General features: G+C 35.3%; 5 protein-coding genes and 1 long non-coding RNA gene across 7 annotated transcripts; 4 read left to right on the top strand and 2 right to left on the bottom strand.

The window, feature by feature from the left end:
* The first annotated feature begins 83 nt into the window (after window positions 1-83).
* On the top strand, window positions 84-1228 carry Polr3K (RNA polymerase III subunit K). Its single transcript, XM_011643820.3, has 2 exons — window positions 84-600; window positions 1088-1228. The coding sequence occupies exon 1, from the start codon at window positions 260-262 to the stop codon at window positions 590-592; it is 333 nt and encodes a 110-aa protein (XP_011642122.2). The 5' UTR covers window positions 84-259; the 3' UTR covers window positions 593-600; window positions 1088-1228.
* Tcs1 (Threonyl-carbamoyl synthesis 1) lies at window positions 1118-2653 on the top strand. Its single transcript, XM_089076946.1, has one exon. It carries the CDS (start codon window positions 1118-1120, stop codon window positions 1841-1843), a length of 726 nt encoding a protein of 241 aa, XP_088933072.1. The 3' UTR covers window positions 1844-2653.
* lili (LMBR1-like protein lilipod) lies at window positions 1894-13363 on the bottom strand. Its single transcript, XM_011643824.3, has 9 exons — window positions 12930-13363; window positions 6328-6592; window positions 5655-5758; window positions 5463-5589; window positions 5270-5338; window positions 5008-5137; window positions 4463-4820; window positions 4028-4259; window positions 1894-3823 (listed from the first exon to the last, which is right to left on the bottom strand). The coding sequence occupies exons 1-9, from the start codon at window positions 12987-12989 to the stop codon at window positions 3564-3566; spliced, it is 1605 nt and encodes a 534-aa protein (XP_011642126.2). The 5' UTR covers window positions 12990-13363; the 3' UTR covers window positions 1894-3563.
* Window positions 8057-11281, top strand: LOC148936577 (uncharacterized). The gene is made up of 2 exons (XM_089076947.1): window positions 8057-9308; window positions 10506-11281. Exons 1-2 carry the CDS (start codon window positions 9290-9292, stop codon window positions 10847-10849), a joined length of 363 nt encoding a protein of 120 aa, XP_088933073.1. The 5' UTR covers window positions 8057-9289; the 3' UTR covers window positions 10850-11281.
* LOC148936578 (uncharacterized) lies at window positions 11817-16867 on the top strand. The gene is made up of 2 exons (XR_016139286.1): window positions 11817-12638; window positions 12718-16867. It is a non-coding gene; the product is annotated as an uncharacterized LOC148936578 (long non-coding RNA).
* Window positions 15987-18627, bottom strand: Yod1 (Yod1 deubiquitinase). 2 transcript variants are annotated; one of them, XM_011643819.3, is made up of 5 exons: window positions 18027-18627; window positions 17512-17668; window positions 16942-17258; window positions 16565-16818; window positions 15987-16172 (listed from the first exon to the last, which is right to left on the bottom strand). In XM_011643819.3, the coding sequence occupies exons 1-4, from the start codon at window positions 18267-18269 to the stop codon at window positions 16600-16602; spliced, it is 936 nt and encodes a 311-aa protein (XP_011642121.1). In that variant the 5' UTR covers window positions 18270-18627; the 3' UTR covers window positions 15987-16172; window positions 16565-16599. The 2 variants fall into 2 exon arrangements, with proteins under 2 accessions (XP_011642121.1, XP_088933071.1); XM_089076945.1 differs by having other exon boundaries at window positions 15987-16818; window positions 18027-18626.
* Between the last annotated feature and the right edge of the window lie 745 nt (window positions 18628-19372).

Here is a 19372-nt window from a genome sequence, read left to right on the forward strand (position 1 = left end):
ATTGGAATTGACCAATTGCATTTGTCATTAAATTTATCATCTATTATCTATTTATCATCTCAATACGATTGGTGAATTCTAATGGGATAATTAATCGATTGAGCGAAACGAGGATAGTGAGATATCTTTTTACGTATTCGTCATTTGAATCACTGCAATCGAAATGCCGGATGTCATCGTGCGTCAGGAACGAATCTTGTGTTTTTTATATACATATTCGTAAGACATGCGGTGCACAAGATTCGGTGAGGGGTGAAGAATGGTATTGCGATTCTGTCCGTATTGCGCGAATCTTCTCAGATTCCGAGAGGATCCGACGGGCAATCGGTTCGCGTGTCCCACGTGTCCGTACATCTACCCGATAACGATTCCGGTGACTTCGCGCACGTACTTCACGGGCAAGAAGCGCGCCGACATCCTCGACGCCGAGTCAGCATGGCTAGGCGTGGAGTCGACGGACGAGCGATGCCCTAAGTGCTCGCATCCGCGCGCCTATTTCAAGCAGCTACAGACTCGATCAGCCGACGAACCTATGACGCTCTTCTACCGATGCTGCGATCACGCTTGTGCTTACACGTGGCGGGTCGACTAGACTCGCAGGTAACTTGGTCATATGACGCTTTTTTAGATGCTTCAGGCACAAACAATCAGATTTGAATTGATTCCAATTCATTGTCACTCCTACAACGTGCAGTATTTTAATTAGAAGCGAAACCAAGAGAGAGCGAGTGGACGTTAGTTTACTGCAGGTTTTGTCCTAGGAAAAGAAAAGGATATACATAAATGTATTAAAAAGATAGAGTAGCACATGGAATTAGAATTAGGTTAGAAAAAAAGAATGCAAGTCATCTAACTATCTAATCATCTAAGTAGAAAAACGTATATATAATCTGCAGTCGACGAATGAAGTTGATGTAATTTTAGGATTATATTCCAAAACATTCTTTTCGAGGAAAATTTTATTCGATTCGATTTTATTTTCTAATAAACATTATACACACATTGGTATCTTATTTGCTTGTTTAACGGTTTTGATCCTTTATTATTATTACTATTATGAGCTTGAATTTGTATTTTTTATTTACAGGTGTGGAATGTAACAAGTATTCGACATATTATGACTCCACGTTCGCTGGGCCCTATGAAAGTTTATATTAACAAAGCCAAGAAGGAAATGGAATTACTCGGACCAGAAGAGAAACATATCTTCTGCGGTGGCAACCGAAGCATCGCGATGGCAGCAGAACTTCTTGGACAAGGCAAAGTGATCGCAGTGCCAACAGACACAGTGTATGGTCTGGCATGTTTGGCTTCCAATTCAGATGCCATTCAGCGATTATACGAAATCAAGCAACGAGAAGAAAGGAAACCATTGGCGATCTGTCTGAGTAGTGTTAAAGACGTGGGTACATGGGGTATTGTGGACGATATACCACCTTATATGCTGCTAAACCTGCTCCCTGGACCATACACCATATGTCTGCGACGCACGTCTGCTCTGAATCCGGCCCTCAATCCTGGCCTCGACACTGTTGGTATCCGTGTACCCAACGACAAATTCATACGCAGTGTCGCCCAGACTGTCGGTCCACTCGCGCTCACCAGTGCCAATGTTAGCGGTCAGCCGAGCAGTCTACATCCGAACGAGTTCAGTGAGTTATGGCCGAAACTTGATGGCATTTTCTATGGTGTAAAGAAAAAACGACGAGACGATCGGCACCGAGTTGGTTCCACGGTAGTAGATATATCGAAGCCGGGCTGTTTCACGATTGTGCGACGTGGTATTGGCTTGAATTTTGTTCTCGGAACATTATACAGGTTTAAGTTGGTTCCAGCCGAGTAATGCACACGTGAATTTGACTGAATGTGATATTAATAAAAAGATTGATACAATTTATGAATTATATGTCTATTTAATTTCACTTTGTACAGTTTTGAAAGTGTAAATATAAAAGACTAAGGATATTTCGTTATTTTCTTCGTATGTTATTATATAATTAAAACGGATAAATTAAAACGAGAGAGGATAAATTATAACGGCATGACAAAGCCGCTTATGATTAAAAAATGTCTATGATAGATATCTGTAAAAATGACAGATTTAGAGATACATAAAGCATAGACTGTCTTAATGTTTTGATAGAAAATTTTCGTCTAATGTAATAAATAAACTGAGTCTTTATATTTATGGAATATTGTAAAATGAAAAAACTGTTGTCTATGACATCATTCAAAGGCTTCAAGGCGATTTTTTTAAAAAAGATATTTTTGAAATTTCATAATTTCTATCTCTCTGTTTATATAAAACAGTTTACTTCATTCCATCGCGAATATCTTAATAGTGCAATTTGTTGTATGATGTGTACACACTTTATACAGAGTATATTTATAGTATAATTCTCCTAAAATCTCAATTTATTGCAATTCATTCAGTCTAAGAACATTTCATATTTTGCGTGAGACGTCATTAAACAATTCCATACGCTTTTATGTTTCAATCTAGCTAATATTTCTTAGGTTTTTTTTACTTCAAACAGTCATTAAAACTTATTACATAAGTTGAAATTGTATTTTTTTCTAATGTACAACGACTGGAGATTGTAAAATGGGGGTATTTAAAGGCAAATAAACATTCATCGAAGATTTCTTTCCACGGAGGATTTTTGCCAAACACTCTACATAAGCTAAATGTTAATCGCATCCTCCTTACAATCCTCCTCACATCCGTTAATTCGCTTGAGACACAAATACATATACATTCGTTCGATATGCTGGATCCTCATTTTGAATCCGGACATAAATATATTCTTAAAAATAGTATTAAATGTAATAAATAAATATTTTTTTAGCGCTACGCATTATGTGATCGCCTCGTTGTCTTTACTGAGCTACATCTTTGACTGGCCTCACGCATTTTAATTACAAATAATCACTAGCATTCGCTTACTCGGGTCGAAGCGATAACTTTTAGGCTCTCACGAAAGTTTCGTCGGCTCTTCAGTGCAACAATATTTGATGGTGTGAGTAAAAATACACCAAATATAAAAGAATAAAAGAGTGTCTAGGTGTAAGAAAAGGACGCTCCAAATTACATTTAAGAGTCACTAACGAATAATTCGCCGGTGATTTGCTAATGTGGAGAAACTTCACAAAATCTATTCAATTTCTTGGAGAAGCCAATTTCTCAGACACGATGCAAAGCGCCATTATATATTTAAATATATTGTCATATATTTAGATTCAAAAATTCTTAAAAAATTAAAAGCCACACAGTTTCAGAATTTCGAAAACGCGAGAATAGCATCTCGAGCACGAACACATAAGAATTTAACGATTCAGGAATTTAAGAGTTCAAGAGTATTGACGGATTGACGCAAAGATTTTTAAACTCGAGAACTGAAATTATTCCTACATAAATTCCTCGCGTTTTCGAGAAGCTCGAGAATTTTCTGTAATTCTACGGCATGCAAGAACGTAAAAACCAAGCAAACTTTCGCAAGGTCCCGGCGTCTCTTTTCTCTCTCTTTGTTTATATTAATTATATAATAATATAACGAATCAGTCTAATCTTCTTTTGTAGACAATATCCCTGATGACGGTGAATATTTCTTCGCTTCGGTGGCGATGCTGGTAGTTTTGAAGATGCCGAGCAGACTGCTTCTTAAACGGGCGCAGATTTCTTTGCGTACGGTCGCTGTGAACTTAGTGGCCAGACAGCCTATCGCCGCTGTTGCGAAGATTAAATTGTAAAAGAGCACAAGTTTAAAGTTACCAAGCCACTCGATGCGTCCGAAATCACCCAACAGATCGAAATTTGTCAATCCTGAAGAAAATACAAACAAGAAAGAAACATAAGCACACAATTCGGCGATAATGAAATGTTAATTATACGAAGTTCCACATTTCGGAAATACTTTTCTCCAACAAGTCCTTTATTTACGATTAACTTGCAAATTCTGTGTTCTTTATCGTAACTTGGGAATTATTTATTCTTTGACATTTTTTATTAAGAAACATATAATGTTACCTAGTATTCGCGATAAAAGCGGTAACGCCGAACTGAGCACAAGTAAAAGGGCGCAGTTCGCGATGATATGGGTGAGCGGCGTGGAGCGAAACCTTGGTTGAACATTTTTCACGCCTGGTAAGGAATACAGGCCGATCGCGCTGGTTACGGCCAAGTAAAGGATCACTGCTACTTCGATAGCCGCACCGACGGGTCCAAGCTTGGACAGGGAGCTGATGCCGAGCGTAAATTGCTGTTGAAATGAAAAAGACCACGTCTTTGCAAATTAAAATAAAATTAGCATTCATATTAAATAAAGAAGAAGAAAAACAAGAAATATAATTATCAAGATGATTTATCCATGGAATACATTTTTTGAAATAAATTAGGTTCTTTTTATGAAATAAACTTCATGAACTTTTTTAAGGCAGTTTGAAGAAAGGAACGTATACAAACCCTCGTGCTCAACGGCAGCGCCTTAATGCCTATCAGCAACTCTATGGTGTTTTGCACCGCTAATAGGGCCGTGGCGGTAGATAGAAATAGCAATGTCAACATTGCTACTGGGTAAAGTAATGTACGCCGAACCCACCAGGTTCTTCGCTGCTGATCTAATAATTGTCGCCGGTTCTTAACATCCTCTAATCGTTGAAAAAGGCCTTTCTGCAGAGCACCGTTCCTTAGACAGAGCAGACCCGGATTAATGCACAATAGCGACTCGTCCTCCTCTTGTATCGACCAACCGCAACTCGATGCCGGTGACATTGGCGCCGGCGATACGTACGACTTTCCTGTGATTTTCACATGCTGCAACCTAAATGGAATTATATATACAAAATACTTTTTCCTATTGAATATAAATTAATTCAAAAAGAAAAAAATATTCTTTTTATTACTATTGCTATCATTATTACAACGATTATACATTTCAATATTAAAATCCATGCGTTTTACAATATTCAATATCTATAAATTTTAAATATAAAGAGAAGAATTATTACCTTCTGCGAATACAGTCCTCTTCTAATCTATACGCGAAGAACTCATCATCTAGGTTTTTCAGAAACTGGGGTTTAACGAGAAACGACCCCACTACGTCAAACAGTTGTACGAATCCCACTGGAGTACATACTGAAAGTAAAATAATTTACGAATTAGAAGATAGATCTTTTGAGATTTTATTAACGCGCTTAAAGAATATTACAAATTGATTTCTTTCTGCCACATGGGTATTGGAATTACATGAAAATGTATGATACCTACCCAATAACATCACTACGCCGACAAATGAAACGCAGGAGTACAAGAAAGGTAAATAGTAACTCCATAAATCTGTAAAGCAGATCATACCTCATATCATGTCGATATTCTCATTTCATATCATATAATTTTATCGTTCTCGTATATATAAACTATATACAAGATACGATCTCATACTTGAGATGTCAATACTCACTGAGCAACGTGTGTAAACTTGAGTTTTGATAATCCAACAGGGCCGACAGGACGTAGGTCATTCCCAGAACGAGAGCACCCAAGAGACAGAGAACTGTCACCGTCTCGTATACCCTCGCCATCACGCCCTACAATCACGAGATGGTTACAAAGGGGTTACGGAGACTATTACTAGGAATCAATCTCGTTTTACTTTTTTATGGCCTTCGAAACCTTCCGACTCCGTGAAGAGATAGGCGAAAGGCAGAAACACGAAAAGTGACAGATTCGAGAACAGGAACACGTGATTCCACAGACCTGTCGGAAATTAATCTTGTTACGATGTTACGATGTAATACGATGTTTATGGAATATGTAAAGGAGGTATTTATTTATTTGATTATAATATAAATGAATATTTTTTTAAATTTATAAATATGTAAATAAATATCTTTTTTTTAATTTACAAAAGAATAGACTGTCAATTGGTCATATTCGTCTTAAAATTTTTATCTCCTATGCTTTTCGATAGCATTAATAAATTTTAATATATATATATATATATATATATATATATATATATATATATACGAGTGAATTAAAACGAAATATTCTAGGATTTATCCTACCTTTTTATATTTTACTTTCGTTTAAATCTCTTAAAGTTAATTCATCCTTTTATATTTCACCTTTTTATTTTAATATTAATTTTTTATAATTTTGATATCTTAAATTAAAATGCGATTATTTTTAAGCAATTATGCCAGAAGAAAATAAACTACTCTATTTATTTATTAATCTCTTCATCCTATCTTTCTATCTACGTGCGCATTTTATATATTTCAAGTAACTCGTATTACATCTTTCTTCAGATGATTTGACTTTACCTTGGATGAGGGAACTATTGAGCCACTTGACGTAGTAGCTCTTCGGATAGAGAATGAGAACCTCATTGCTAGCGATAGACACCGGAAGTAGAAGGGTCGCGCCAATGGAAACTGCGAGGGCAACCGTACACAGCCAGAGGCTGATCCTGTACACGGTGGCCTCATCTTCGTCCACCGACAGGTAATCTTCGCGATCCCGGCGTCTGAAGCGCGCAATCAGCGCATAACTTGAGATGTACAGCAACAAGAAAAGCAGCAGGAATATCTGCAAGGACACAATTATGTTTTTAACAGCATGTTAATACATGTATCTGCATGATAAACGTATATACATGTGTCGTTTTATTATTCTTCTATTTTTATATACAACGATATTCAAATTATGTGCGCTATTCACTATTTTGAATATAATAAATATAATGAAATATAAGAAATAAAAAAGTACATATATTTATGTATTAATATTTTACATATAATTAATATTTTATATATAATAAATTATTAATAAGAGATAGTTTTCTGGTATCTCTGAAATAAATGGCTGATAATAGATTAGATAACATGTGAATGATGACCCAATTTCCACAAGGTAATCTTATTTGTAGAGTAAGAATTATGAGAAAATTTTCTTGTTAATTTATTCAAAAGCAATTTTTGCATGTTACAAATACTTGAATACTATGAAATTTTTCATTCTTTATAGCTTAATTTTTTTCCGGTATTTTTCCGAAGAAAACATGCAAATAAGGTAAAATTTAAGAATACATGGATATGTGACTTTAAAGTTACTGGATTCAATAGAAAATTATTATAATAATTAAATTATAATATAACGATCGGTCATACAATGTATTAGATCTTTTTAAATATCACGAGCTTTTTCAATTATTGCAAATTTGATTCGTAAGTTATACAGTTGTATTACACAATATGTACTTTAAAGCGATAATTGATAGTCGCGGAGGCATTTCACGTGCAAAGACAGAGACGTGGAAAAATTTGTTTGATTCGCGATAATTGAAACTCGATGTCTGATAATTGTTGAGACACAATCGTTACGTAAATTATCGCTGAACACCATTCGCAATCACTCACGGTAATTAGCGGAATACTTCTAACATCAGAAAATACAGGAAATACATCGGCAAACGAAGCCATACTAGCGACTAAAACTTTAAACTTTAAACTCCGTCGCTTTTTTCCGTCTGTTGCGGTATATTTTGTAAATATTGACAGTTGTAAATATACGGTATTTGTAAATATTGTAAAAATAGATTTTTCAGAATTATTCCTAGAGTTGTAACACTTAATCAGTTTTTCTTTGTTAATTTATATTCTTATTAATAGTAATATATTTAAAATAGTAATTAGTTAGTTACTTAAAAATTAAATAGTTAATATAAACTTTTAGCTTAACTCAATTTCAAAGACATTAATTTTTTTTAATTCAATTAATTATTCTTTAAATTCTAAACTAACTAACTAATTTTAAACTAACGTAATTTTAATTTTCTAACTTTTTTTTATAATTAAAATTTTATGTTCGTACGTATCGTAACTATTTTATCGCTTAGGGTAATCAAATTAAAAAAAAAAAATTACGTTTTAATTTAATATAAATAGTTTTAAAATAACTCTTTAAAATTAACTTTTCATTTAACTTAATCATAACGTAACTGACTCAATTTTGTAGGCCATCTAACTGTGACCCAACTTGGTTACACAAAAATCAATTTATCTAATCTTGGTAATATTTAATTAGTTCCTTTCTAATATTCTTTTATTAATAGCTCACGTACTAGATTAGTTCCTTAATTAATGTAACAAACAAGCTCCGTGATTTTCTATTCTTAGGCGCCATTGCACGATAACAAACGACGTTGCCCGTGGGTAACGGATCGAATTGCTCAACAATGACCAACCGTCCATTGTCTCGCTTAACGGGGCGTTTCGGTTTCATTTATTAATCATCTCCCCGATCGATACCCTCCTCACTTAGCCCTCGCTTATTTATTCAACCGCCGACCGAGCGCGTTTGACTGTATCGCGCGTATGTCGATGTTATATCGTCATACATAGTTATTACGTACATAATCAACGGCCCATTAATTCCCAGGGAGTGTAATAACTGAGCGCGTATAATTACAGTTGGACAGCCACGTGCGAGACATTTTCAGCTGGCGTGGTTCCTGGCAGCACCACCTCGCTCGCCGAGAATAGAGACGGAAGAGAGACAAAGTCGAGCTTCCACGAGAACAATGCGCCGTAACATGCGTCAACATTTGCATTCTAATTTATGTACATAGAAAAAAAAAAAAAAATTAGTCTTGAACCAAGATCATATATTTTCATCTATGAAGAGTGTTATAATCTTCATAAGATCTTTCGGGTTTCGAGTTGAGCAAAAGTAATATCTCGTATCGACACAAATTTAATTAAATCAAGACTAAATGATCTTTCAGAAGATAATATTTTTGCTTATATATGAAAATATTATTTGTTTTCATTTAAGATTGAGATTTTTTTTCTGTGTATCGAGTCGCGAAGGAAGATTAAACTGCAACGAAGGAAACTAATTAAATCTGAGATAAAAAAGGAAAAATGTAAATTCTTTCATAATGTAAATTCATTTATGATAAAACTTGACGCAATTTCTCCGAAATTCGCGGGAATCTCCGATACCAATTCGCGCCTTTCCCACATTAATTAAATCGTTCCTTTGTGAAATTCCGATTCTCGCGATAATAAATTTGTCGTAATGTCGTATTTGTGTTAACATCACGACTTTATCGCCTTTATTTCGTAATCATCTTCTTTCTCGCTTGTGGACACAGTGACTGCTTCCGGGCATTGGCTGACTAAACGCGGAAACGAAGCGATCAGATCACTTGGCGGGTCGCCACGAGAAAAAGAAGTGGAACATGCTTTCACGATAACTTTCCAGAGAGATAAAAGTTGAAGAATGGTATTGAAGAAACCAGGTAGCTCGTAAACGTGCCTATCTAATCACGCGTAGATACCCGATTGTAATCCTGCAAGAATGGTTTTTAATTACTTTAGACAACTGAGACATTCGCTATATTTAAATCTTTCTTCTAATGTACTTTCTCGCTGTCAGAGAAGAAAAAAGAAAGATCTTGAAAGAGATACGTATAAATTATAATAATTTAGTAATTTATACTTTTCATGTGTAATATTTATATATTTGACTCTCTTCTTTTGTACTTTTTATTATATATTTTTTTTATTATATTTCTCTCTTGTATTTTATGTTTTCCTTATATCTCTTTATTTTATTTTTCTTTCTTACGCCTCATACTTTTTTCCTTTTCATTATACTTCTTTATTTTTTCTTATACTTTATATTTTTCTTATATTTCTTTCTTTACTTTATATTTCTTTCTCTTTCTTACGCCTTATATTTTTTTCTTCTATTCCAAACTTTCTTCTTATATTTTATATTTCTTGTTTTGCAAAGAACAGATTTGGTTTATGATAACAGAACAATAATATTATTTTTAGCCTACATCCATATAAGATAGTTATGATGAGCACAGATTCTCAAAGTGATATGATAGCCTCAACTATAGTGAGCAGATATATGTTTGTAATCGTAATGATTATTTCTAACAATTTCTGTAATCATAATAAAAATGCTTTGTTTTAAATGTTATTTTTAAAAATAAAGGATAGAATCCTCAAATCCTATGAAGATAAAGCTTTACAAGCTTTATTCATAATTATCCACAATCATATTAAAAATACGTATAATAAACGTCATAATATAACGCATTTTATTATACGTGAAGATTTTTCTTGATGGTAAAGCTGTTTATTCTATATTGCAATGAAACTGATTCTCAGTGCTGTATCATGCAAATATATCCTATAAATCTCTCAATCTTGCTGTTCTGCAGATTCCATTAAAAGAGAACGATAATTCTTCTATACATGAGGATAATTTTAATCAAATGTTACTTATCGTAAGAATTACGGTTGTAAAAATCGTAAAAATAGACACGTTTCAAGAGTTACACTCGATATAAAATCAATCTTATAATATCAACTTGAATCCATATACATTTCACTTCCAATTATAGAGAATGTTGTAACAATCGGCAATTTTTCTTTCGTGCATATTTCTCTTTCATGCTCCTACATGCTTCCTTTCCATCCAGGTGTCTTCGACATTTCGCGCGGAATTCTCGATGAGGCGACCGGTTTGCCAGGCGTCGTCATGCCAGGAATCCGCAAAACAAAGTCGACGTCGTCCTCCGTTCGCCGGGCGACGGGAAGGCCCGTTTCCTCAGCGCGACAGCAATTTGCGAGACGCATTCGACGCAGGGTGAACGCACTTGCCGAGACGTCGCGTCGTCCGATTGAAATTCCACCGGACTCGCTAGATTTCGCATCTACAGAGAACGAAAGAGACGAAGAAGTTCCAGATAAGAATCTGAAGATTCGACAGAATCTTGTGATGTCTCGTGTTCCAGATTTCGGGGGATCGTCGTCCAATTTGTGAACTGTAATATTTTGCCGTAGACCGTCGTCTTTCCAACAATTTCTCTGTAATTGAATCCACCACAAATAATGAGTCTCGTTTTATTCATTTCTAAACGACGTCGTTAAATTGATTATCGATTTATCAGAGGGGAATATACAGTTCCGGCTTTGGACTACCATGTTCCGAGACCGTTAAAAGTAACGGCACGTAATTGGTCTGACGAAAGCAGAATATATGTACCTTGCATTAATATATATTCACTAAAGATAATACTAGTTTATAAAAAAAAATATCTTTTTTAATTATTTTGAATTAAACAAAAATTTTGGACGTGGTCAAAAAATTTAGCTTCAAATTTCGCAAAAAATACATTTATTGCATATTAAATAATCTCAATTATTTTGGAAACTTAACGTGCTGGAAAAATTTGGCTTGCAGCAGCATTTTTAGCAAAATTCAAAAATCTATAAGAAGCACATCGTCCGATTGAAAATAATTTTTTGTTGAAATGACTAATGTCATTAGTCGTCAAAAATTTTGCCTTGACCGAGAAGTATCTTTCCGAGTTATTCATTTTTGTATCGAGATTCACACTCGGCAAAACTAAGCTGAAATAAACGAAGGAATATTAATAAACAAACGCTCGGCAGATTTTTATTTATAAAACATCTGCGGAGAAGGTGTGAAAAAGAGAGGACATCGTCTCTTCCGTTTTGGCAGAAAATCTCGTTGTGTGTGTGTGTGTGTGTGTGTGTGTGTGTGTGTGTGTGTGTGTGTGTGTGTGTGTGTTTCACGTTTTCTGAAATAAAATTCTCTTCCCCTACCCTCCCTATCTCCCTTGCCTTATTGGCTTATAAATACGTACTCGACTTGTAAATATACAAGATTTCCCTGTACATTTAAACGCTCGCGCTGATACGATCGATCGGGAACGAACGCTCGATTCGATAAACAAAACAAGTAGACCTCGCTCGTCAGTGGTCCACGTCGACAAGCGGCGGCGGAATTATCGGAGGCGCTTCCGACGGCCGCGATAACGTTCTGCCCGCATGTGACGAGGGCTCATTTTCGCGATTAACGCGTGCGAGCGAGCGAACAAATGTGGCCTCGATTCGACTTTAATATCGCTCCGTTAATCTCAAGCTTGATGATCGCGCCCGTTTTCTGCGCGATCAACAAGCCAGGGATGGCTCGAATCCGCGTGATGCTCACGCTTTGCGCCATAAAACGAACTTCGCGTTCGGGAAACCCCGAGTTTATCATGCACTCCGTCGCAATCGAGAGGTCAATTGTGTATCTTGAACCGAGATGAAAATTAAAAGTGAGGAAATTTATTATTACATTTTGATATGTAAAGTCGCAGATATTTCGATAAATTTCCTCATTTTATAATTTTTACTATAATCGCTTCAAGAGATCTGTTTTCTGCTTTTGCATTAGAGGATTGCACTAAAATTTTCCTTCTCGTGTCCTTTTTATCAAACTTCAAATATATATTTTTTTTATTTTAAGTGTACACAGGGTGTACACTAGTTCAGTTAGAAAAAATAGACCAAAAAGATACAATCGACCCTTCAGATACGACGCTTGGAAGCTCCAGTCAATTAAATCGAGTCAAAGTTGTGTATCTTGAAACAAAATAAAAGTTACAAAAGTGAGGAAATTCATTAGATTTTTGACAAGTAAAGTCGCAGATGTCCCGGCAAATGTCCTCAATTTTCCCTTCAAGATACACAATCGATCCCCAGATGTGACGCCCTGAAAGCTCCAGCGAGTCAATTACGTAAACGAAGTGAAAATTACTAAAGTGAGGAAATTCATTGAGAGTATCTTGAATTTTATATATCAAAATCCAGTTTAATTTCCTTATTTCTCTAATTTCCAAGATACACACGACATCGACCTCCTCCTGGAAGCTCCACAAGTTCGTCTATCATAAAAAAACGACATTCCCGAAGCAAGACTGGCGCAAATCTTCGCCAGTCCATTTCGCGTTTGAGGGTCGATTTTTATTTTATTTTACGCGTGAAGACGACGCGGCAAACTCGACCGTGAAAATCCTCGCTGGGCTGAGGGGAGAGTCCGCGATGATACTCACAATGTTCTCGCGCACGGTATTGTGAAACAACTGTTCCCTGAGGTCAGCGTCATCTTCCATCTTCACCTATTTGTCAGCGGACGATCTCGATCGGCCAACAGCAACATTTTACCGCTTTGCACGGCCCCCCGGCGACGACATACCCCGACGGACGGCACTCGCGCGCGACGAGAGACGTCGAGCGGAACCCCGAAAGGCTCGCTCGTTTTTCGGCGACGGGCGTGTGTTTTGTGTGCACGCACGAGTGTAGATGTAGTGTACACGGCGCGCGAGCTATGTGTTTACGCAACGACAGGCATAACGAATGACTGACTGACTGATTGACCGAACAACCAACCAACCGACTGACCAACGGCTATCACGGCTGCTAACGTACTGATTGTCAGAGAGCTGAGCAACTCGGATAATCTTCAATGGAAACGCGCCGATTGCAATTCTCGCCTTCTTCGCTCGATGCGCCACGATCTCGTGAAGACGTGGGGACTTTTTTCCTTTCGTAAGAACGAAAATGTTCCTAGCTGCAATGTTTGAGAATGGTATTGGCTAGTTCTAGATTAATCAGAAGCGCAATCTCTGTAGTGATTTCTTATTTGATTCCGCCACTTCTACGGATAGTCGCGCGAATCTTTATTTTGAACGGTACGTTTTTTGATAAGTATTTTTAAATGTGATTTTTTTTGTTCGCTTTATAAGTGTTATATACTTGAATATTCAACCAGATACGCAATCAAGATCTTATTAATTTAATTTTTTTATTATTTTTATTATTTCTATCTTTTGCCATTTTTTATCCATTTATTAAAAACGTTATTGATCTTTGGAAGGAGGAAAAAATTTATTTCTAAAATTTTTCTCTTAAGCAAAATATATTTTATTAGGTTTATTTTCTGTTCGTGCACTGGGCTGCATTAAAATTTTTTATCTCGCTTTTGTCAAACTTCAAATCTATTTTATCTATACAGTTATTTTATTTTAAATGTAATGAGTGTGCACTAGTTGAGCTACAAAAAACGGACCAATTTTATTCTTTATACTACTGTGATCAAATATAAACGAGATTTTTAAATTTAAACTGCGCGGGTTCATCGATTCTAACAAATATTTTTTTGATTAAATTGGTAATACTGTCTTTGACATCTGTGTGAAATTTCATGTCATTCTCTTCATTTGTTTAATGAAGTGAACGCTCGTTTTTGTGAATATCCAAAAGTATTTTTTTCGATTTTTACGATGTGTGATTCTGTTGGGCAAAGAAATTGTATTTTATTTTGTTTGCGGAATAAAATTTCTGCTACTGAAACGTTCAGAATGTTGCAGAAGGCTTTTGGTGACCAGGCTCTGTCAAGATCAAGAGTATTTGACTGGTATAAAATGTTGAAAGATGGTTGAGAAAGCGTAGAAAACGAACCACATCAAAGACGACCAAAAACATCAATTGATGAACAACACGTGAAGCAAATCAAGGATTTGGTGCTTCAAAATCGTCGATTGAAAATTAGAGAACTTGCCGATACTGTAAACATTTGGATCAGTCCAGACCATTTTGAAAGACCATTTGTGCTTGAGAAGAGTCAAATCTCGTTTGGTTCCGAAAACACTCAATTTTTTGGAAAAACAGCGTCGCGTTGAAGGGTGTGAAACAATGATTTCTGACTACCAGGACAAGATGAAACGCATGATAACTGGAGATGAGACTTGGATCTATGCGTACGACCCGGAAACAACCGACCAATCGAGCAATATATCGTGCAAAAGGTGAGGCAAGACCAAAAAGATTGCGCCAAAGTCGCTCAAAAATCAAGGTTTTGTTAACAGTTTTCTTCGATTATCGTGATGTGGTGCATTATGAATTCCTTCCGCCGGGCCAAACTGTCAACAAGGAATATTATTTGAGTGTTATGCGTCGTTTGCGTGAAGCTATTCGCCTCAAGAGGTCAGATTTATGGACAGACAACTCATGGTTTTTGCACCACGATAATGCGCCATCTCACACTGCACTGGTTTTTCGTGACCATTTCGCCAAAAACTCGACCCATATCGTTCCACAACCACCGTATTCGCCTGATTTAGCACCGTGTGATTTCTGGCTATTCAGTAAACTCAAAAGACCGCTCCGGAGACACCGTTTTGAATCGATTGAGGAGATACAAGCCGAAACGAAGAAGGTATTGAAGGCCATTCCGGAAGAAGAGTTTTCAGAGTGTTTCGAGGATTGGAAAAAGCGTTGGCATAAGTGTATTGCATCGGGAGAGGATTATTTTGAAGGCGACGAATTTGATTTTGAAGAATAAATAAAAAATTTTCACTCTATAACAAAAATCTCGTTTATATTTGATCACAGTAGTATATAAATATTCTTTATATAGAAATATATGATATTATTACCTTTGCGTCACTAAACGGCTTAATAAATGTCCTATAAAGATTTTCTTTTTCTTTGCTCTTTGAATTTAGAATAAGAATTATTAATTCAGAATTTATAAATCTTGATATATACTATAATCTCCAAAAGATCACTATTTTCTTGTGGTCTAAGAACACTGTTATGGGAATCGCACTCTGTTAAAGAAATAACATATGTAAACCTTGACCGCCATTATTTCTTTTGACAATTCCTTTAAATATTGCGCTTTTCTGATTATCTAAGATTCTAATATTAGCCGCGTTTGTCAGATAGGCGAAGAAGAAAGAATGAGAACTCAAATACAAGAAACGCAAGCAACACTAACAAACCTAATATTCGTCTTGCACATTTTTTTTAAACATCAACTTTAACGCTTAGTTATTACTTTCTGAGTGCCGAGCGATGATTTTTTCTTTCTAAATCTTTCTTTTTAGACTAAAAGGAATCGAAACAGTGTAAATTTATCTAATTTTGAGAGGTAAGAGATCTAAATATTTATCTAAACAAATAAATAATTCTACAAAACGGAAAATTAACATTATAAAATAAATGATGAATGGGATAATTTTATATATATATACATATGTGCACGTATATATTTACAGGGATTAATTGGAACATGACTTTCGAGGCAAGCAATTTGGGATCGCGAATATCGATAAACAATGTTTAATCAAAATCAATAACTTGTATTATGCGCATTAACAATCCTTAAGTGCACTGTAAATGTATTCGCATTAATAATAATATTACTATTCGCAAGCGTCTCACTCGAGTAGAAAAAGATATTAGCTCTTTCTCTCTCTTATCCTTAGCTGCGAAACGATAATCCTTCAGTCCTAAACAGTATAAAATATTCATAAATAATACAATTTCTCTAAAATAAATTAAAAAGAAATTGCATAAATTATTAAGAAATTGCACAAAAATTCAAAATATCAATAAATTATTCTTATTGAAGAATAATTACTGATTATCTAGAATATATTATTATACAATGTAATTTATATTTGAATGTAATAATTTATAAAAATATCACAAATATACGCCTCTCCGTTTTTTTTCACGCATTCTTCGTCATTCAAATTCTCTAGCACAAAAAGTCTGTAATAATAAACCTTTCTGAATTAAAAATTATTATACAATAAATTGAGATCTTTAAGATTTTCTGATTGTAAGAAACAATCGTGTCAAGAACTGCCCTATACTGTTTAGAGTCAAGGATAGTCACCGAAGAATTAGATCATATTGATTGCTGATATAAGGCTATGCTGCTACTTCGCCAAAATTTTTATGTCCCGTGTCTTTGGCGTGCTGCTGTGCCGCCGCTTGTCCATTCAGCATAATCTTGCAGTCGATACACATTAGCGTGAATTTTTGCACATCCGTAAACTGACGACTTGATCTTGCCTCCTTCGCAAGTTGAGCAGCCTCCAATAGTATGTTTTCATCCTCAATGGGAAAGATTGTTTGAATACTGCCACCCTAATAAAGAGAAGAATTACATTTTATTAAATATCTAAAAAAGAAAAAACTATCTGACGAAACATAAACAAAAAGAAAATTGAGATAAAATAAACTTTTTAAGCGTTGGCATTAAATATTTACATCGAGTGGCTCCAAGTAAAGAGGGTCGTAATGAATCCCATCAAATATAAGAAAGACTCGTTGAGCATAATGTTGGTCCTCGCCAAATCTATTAATTATTGCATTAATGCTATCAATCACTGCTATCTCCAATCCGTAAAATTTAGATAGGATTGACAGTTCAATGGCGCCACCCCAAGCATCAGACTTGAGGATCCAGTCACAGTATTCAGCGTTGGGTCTACCAAGAAATGCCTCAGAGTATTCATTTGGATCTGCCGCTACTGCATTTGCTATAATTTCTCTCATGAAACTGGCACAACTGGTGTCAACTTTTCCTGAAAAAGCGTAAATTAAATAATAATTAATATGATTTACAATTTTTGAGTCCAACATTTAATTTCCTCTTATAAAATATCAAAATTATTCTATCTTTCATCAAATCACATAATTTTAAAAATTGCATTTATCCTAAAAATAAAAATTATATATTTTCTTAACATTTTTCCAGATTATTTAAACTTAAAAAAGTTTTTTTGAATATATATATGACCATACGATATATATTTTAAAACTTTAATCTTCTTTTACCATTTAGAACATAACCCACACTGGTAAAAAGACAGGAATTGTCCGCGGGTACAACCTTTCTCATCAGAATGCCTGGAACGTTGGCAAAGTTCTCCTGATCAATGATATGCGATCGGCCAAGATTGTCCAGTCTCTGCTCATGTCTATTGAACACAATCTGCATTTGATGTTTATATAAGAAGTTTTTTCTCTGACCTTCAATATTAAATTATCTTTCAGTAAGATAAACAAAATTATAATTTTAACATGACTAAGATCAAATTATTCGTTATACATTTGAATTTAAATAAAAGCAAAAATAAAAACATGAGTTTCACTTTATAATTCTTGTATACAAATTTTTATAATACTTCGGCATTGTATTCTATATTTGTATCTCATGTTTTGAAAAGAGTTTCCATGATGACTATGATGAAATTAACATGATTTATATTCCGTAAATTATGTTCCATATCTATAGATGTGCAGTCACTCGGGAAAGAAATACTCTCCTTACGCACACAGACGAGACAAACCTGTTTCTCCTCGACGATCAGGGTGTCCCCGGAGACGATGCCGGCGCGCTCGATCGTGGCATCGGTCGCGTCTAGATCGACGGGCTTCGGTGGAAAGCCGACGAGGACCTGAAGAGCAGCGGCTGGTACGCCAGTGAGCTCAGCGAGTTTCGCCTTCAGCTGCGATACCTTATCGTGTGCCGCAAGGCCGTGAACGGCCTTTTGACCCGATTTCGTTTTTATCCGAAGCACGAAACCCGCCATGACCGTCGGACCAATTCCTTGTAGCTGGCAGTGACTCGGAGTACACGAGTCTCCGTCGATCAGCTGTTTTGCGCGTGCCTTAGCGGCACCTTTGTTTTCGTCCTCGTCCTCGTCGTCGTCGTTATCGTCACGATTGAAACGATCAATCACGTATTTACGTGATTGTGCATCGTTATCGCGATAATAAGATAATAACAAACAGCTACCAACTGGCTTATCCCAAGTCTCGCGATTGGAATGCGAATGAAAAAAGCGGCGTGAAGTTGTCGAGTATCATAGATAGAATTGAATAAGAATGTCGAATCGGATATGTCGTGACAGAGAAGAACCTGAGAGCGGCCACGCCGGCCTTTTTCGTGACACCATAAAAATCGCTATACACTACCGCCACCAACGTTCTATAATTGAGCCATGGACAATTACAATTCATATCTACTTTGCGACTGCCGATAAAATCATGTCTCGTGAAATAGATGTGGTGCGAGTCCATGCTACATCGACAAATTGTAGATGAGAATGTATATATATATATATAATTTTATTTATATATATATTTACGTTAGCGTAATTTTTCTTTTATCATAGACTAAAGTATTGATTAATATTGACATAAATATACACATTTATCAATATATTAATTTTTTATACATTCATATACATTTCGATTCGATGTTAATTCGATGTCGATTCCATTAATATTTCTCGCTGGGATATTAATCCATATTAGTTTTTTTCTTTTGTAAAATTTCTGTTTGATATAACGAAAATAAATGAAATTTATAAAATATGATATTTATTCATATAATCTATTGACCATTATAAAAAAAGTAGCTGTTGTACAGTAACTGTATGTGTAATAATAATAATAACAATAAAAGGTAAAAAATAATTAAGAGAATAATTTTTGTATTTTTTCTTTTACAAAAAGTTAAGTTTGAAGATAAATTGGAATGGAAAAGAAAATTGCCCATATGTAATTATTTATTTTTATGACTAAAAATGCGCGCGCGCGCGCGCGCGTGTGTGTGTGTGTGTGTGTGTGTGTGTGATTATACACGTACAATTTTTTTTTTAATTTCAAATTGTTCATGTTAACTATTGTA

This window comes from Pogonomyrmex barbatus, unplaced genomic scaffold, assembly GCF_055798465.1.
Source record: "Pogonomyrmex barbatus isolate J1 unplaced genomic scaffold, ASM5579846v1 scaffold2, whole genome shotgun sequence".
Lineage (NCBI taxonomy): Eukaryota > Metazoa > Arthropoda > Insecta > Hymenoptera > Formicidae > Pogonomyrmex > Pogonomyrmex barbatus.

What these genes read in the sequence shown, in the direction of transcription:
- Polr3K (XM_011643820.3), top strand. Translation starts at nt 260, where the DNA reads ATGGTATTGCGATTCTGTCCGTATTGCGCGAATCTTCTCAGATTCCGA.
- Tcs1 (XM_089076946.1), top strand. Translation starts at nt 1,118, where the DNA reads ATGACTCCACGTTCGCTGGGCCCTATGAAAGTTTATATTAACAAAGCC.
- lili (XM_011643824.3), bottom strand. Translation starts at nt 12,989, where the DNA reads ATGGAAGATGACGCTGACCTCAGGGAACAGTTGTTTCACAATACCGTG. An exon ending in CAATAGTTCCCTCATCCAAG is followed by an intron (nt 5,759 to 6,327) that starts GTAAAGTCAAAT and finishes AATTTCCGACAG; the next exon opens with GTCTGTGGAATCACGTGTTC. An exon ending in CGGCGTAGTGATGTTATTGG is followed by an intron (nt 5,138 to 5,269) that starts GTAGGTATCATA and finishes TTTTACTTTCAG; the next exon opens with TATGTACTCCAGTGGGATTC.
- Yod1 (XM_011643819.3), bottom strand. Translation starts at nt 18,269, where the DNA reads ATGGCGGGTTTCGTGCTTCGGATAAAAACGAAATCGGGTCAAAAGGCC. An exon ending in TGATCGTCGAGGAGAAACAG is followed by an intron (nt 17,669 to 18,026) that starts GTTTGTCTCGTC and finishes CATCAAATGCAG; the next exon opens with ATTGTGTTCAATAGACATGA. An exon ending in TTTACTTGGAGCCACTCGAT is followed by an intron (nt 16,819 to 16,941) that starts GTAAATATTTAA and finishes TCTCTTTATTAG; the next exon opens with GGTGGCAGTATTCAAACAAT.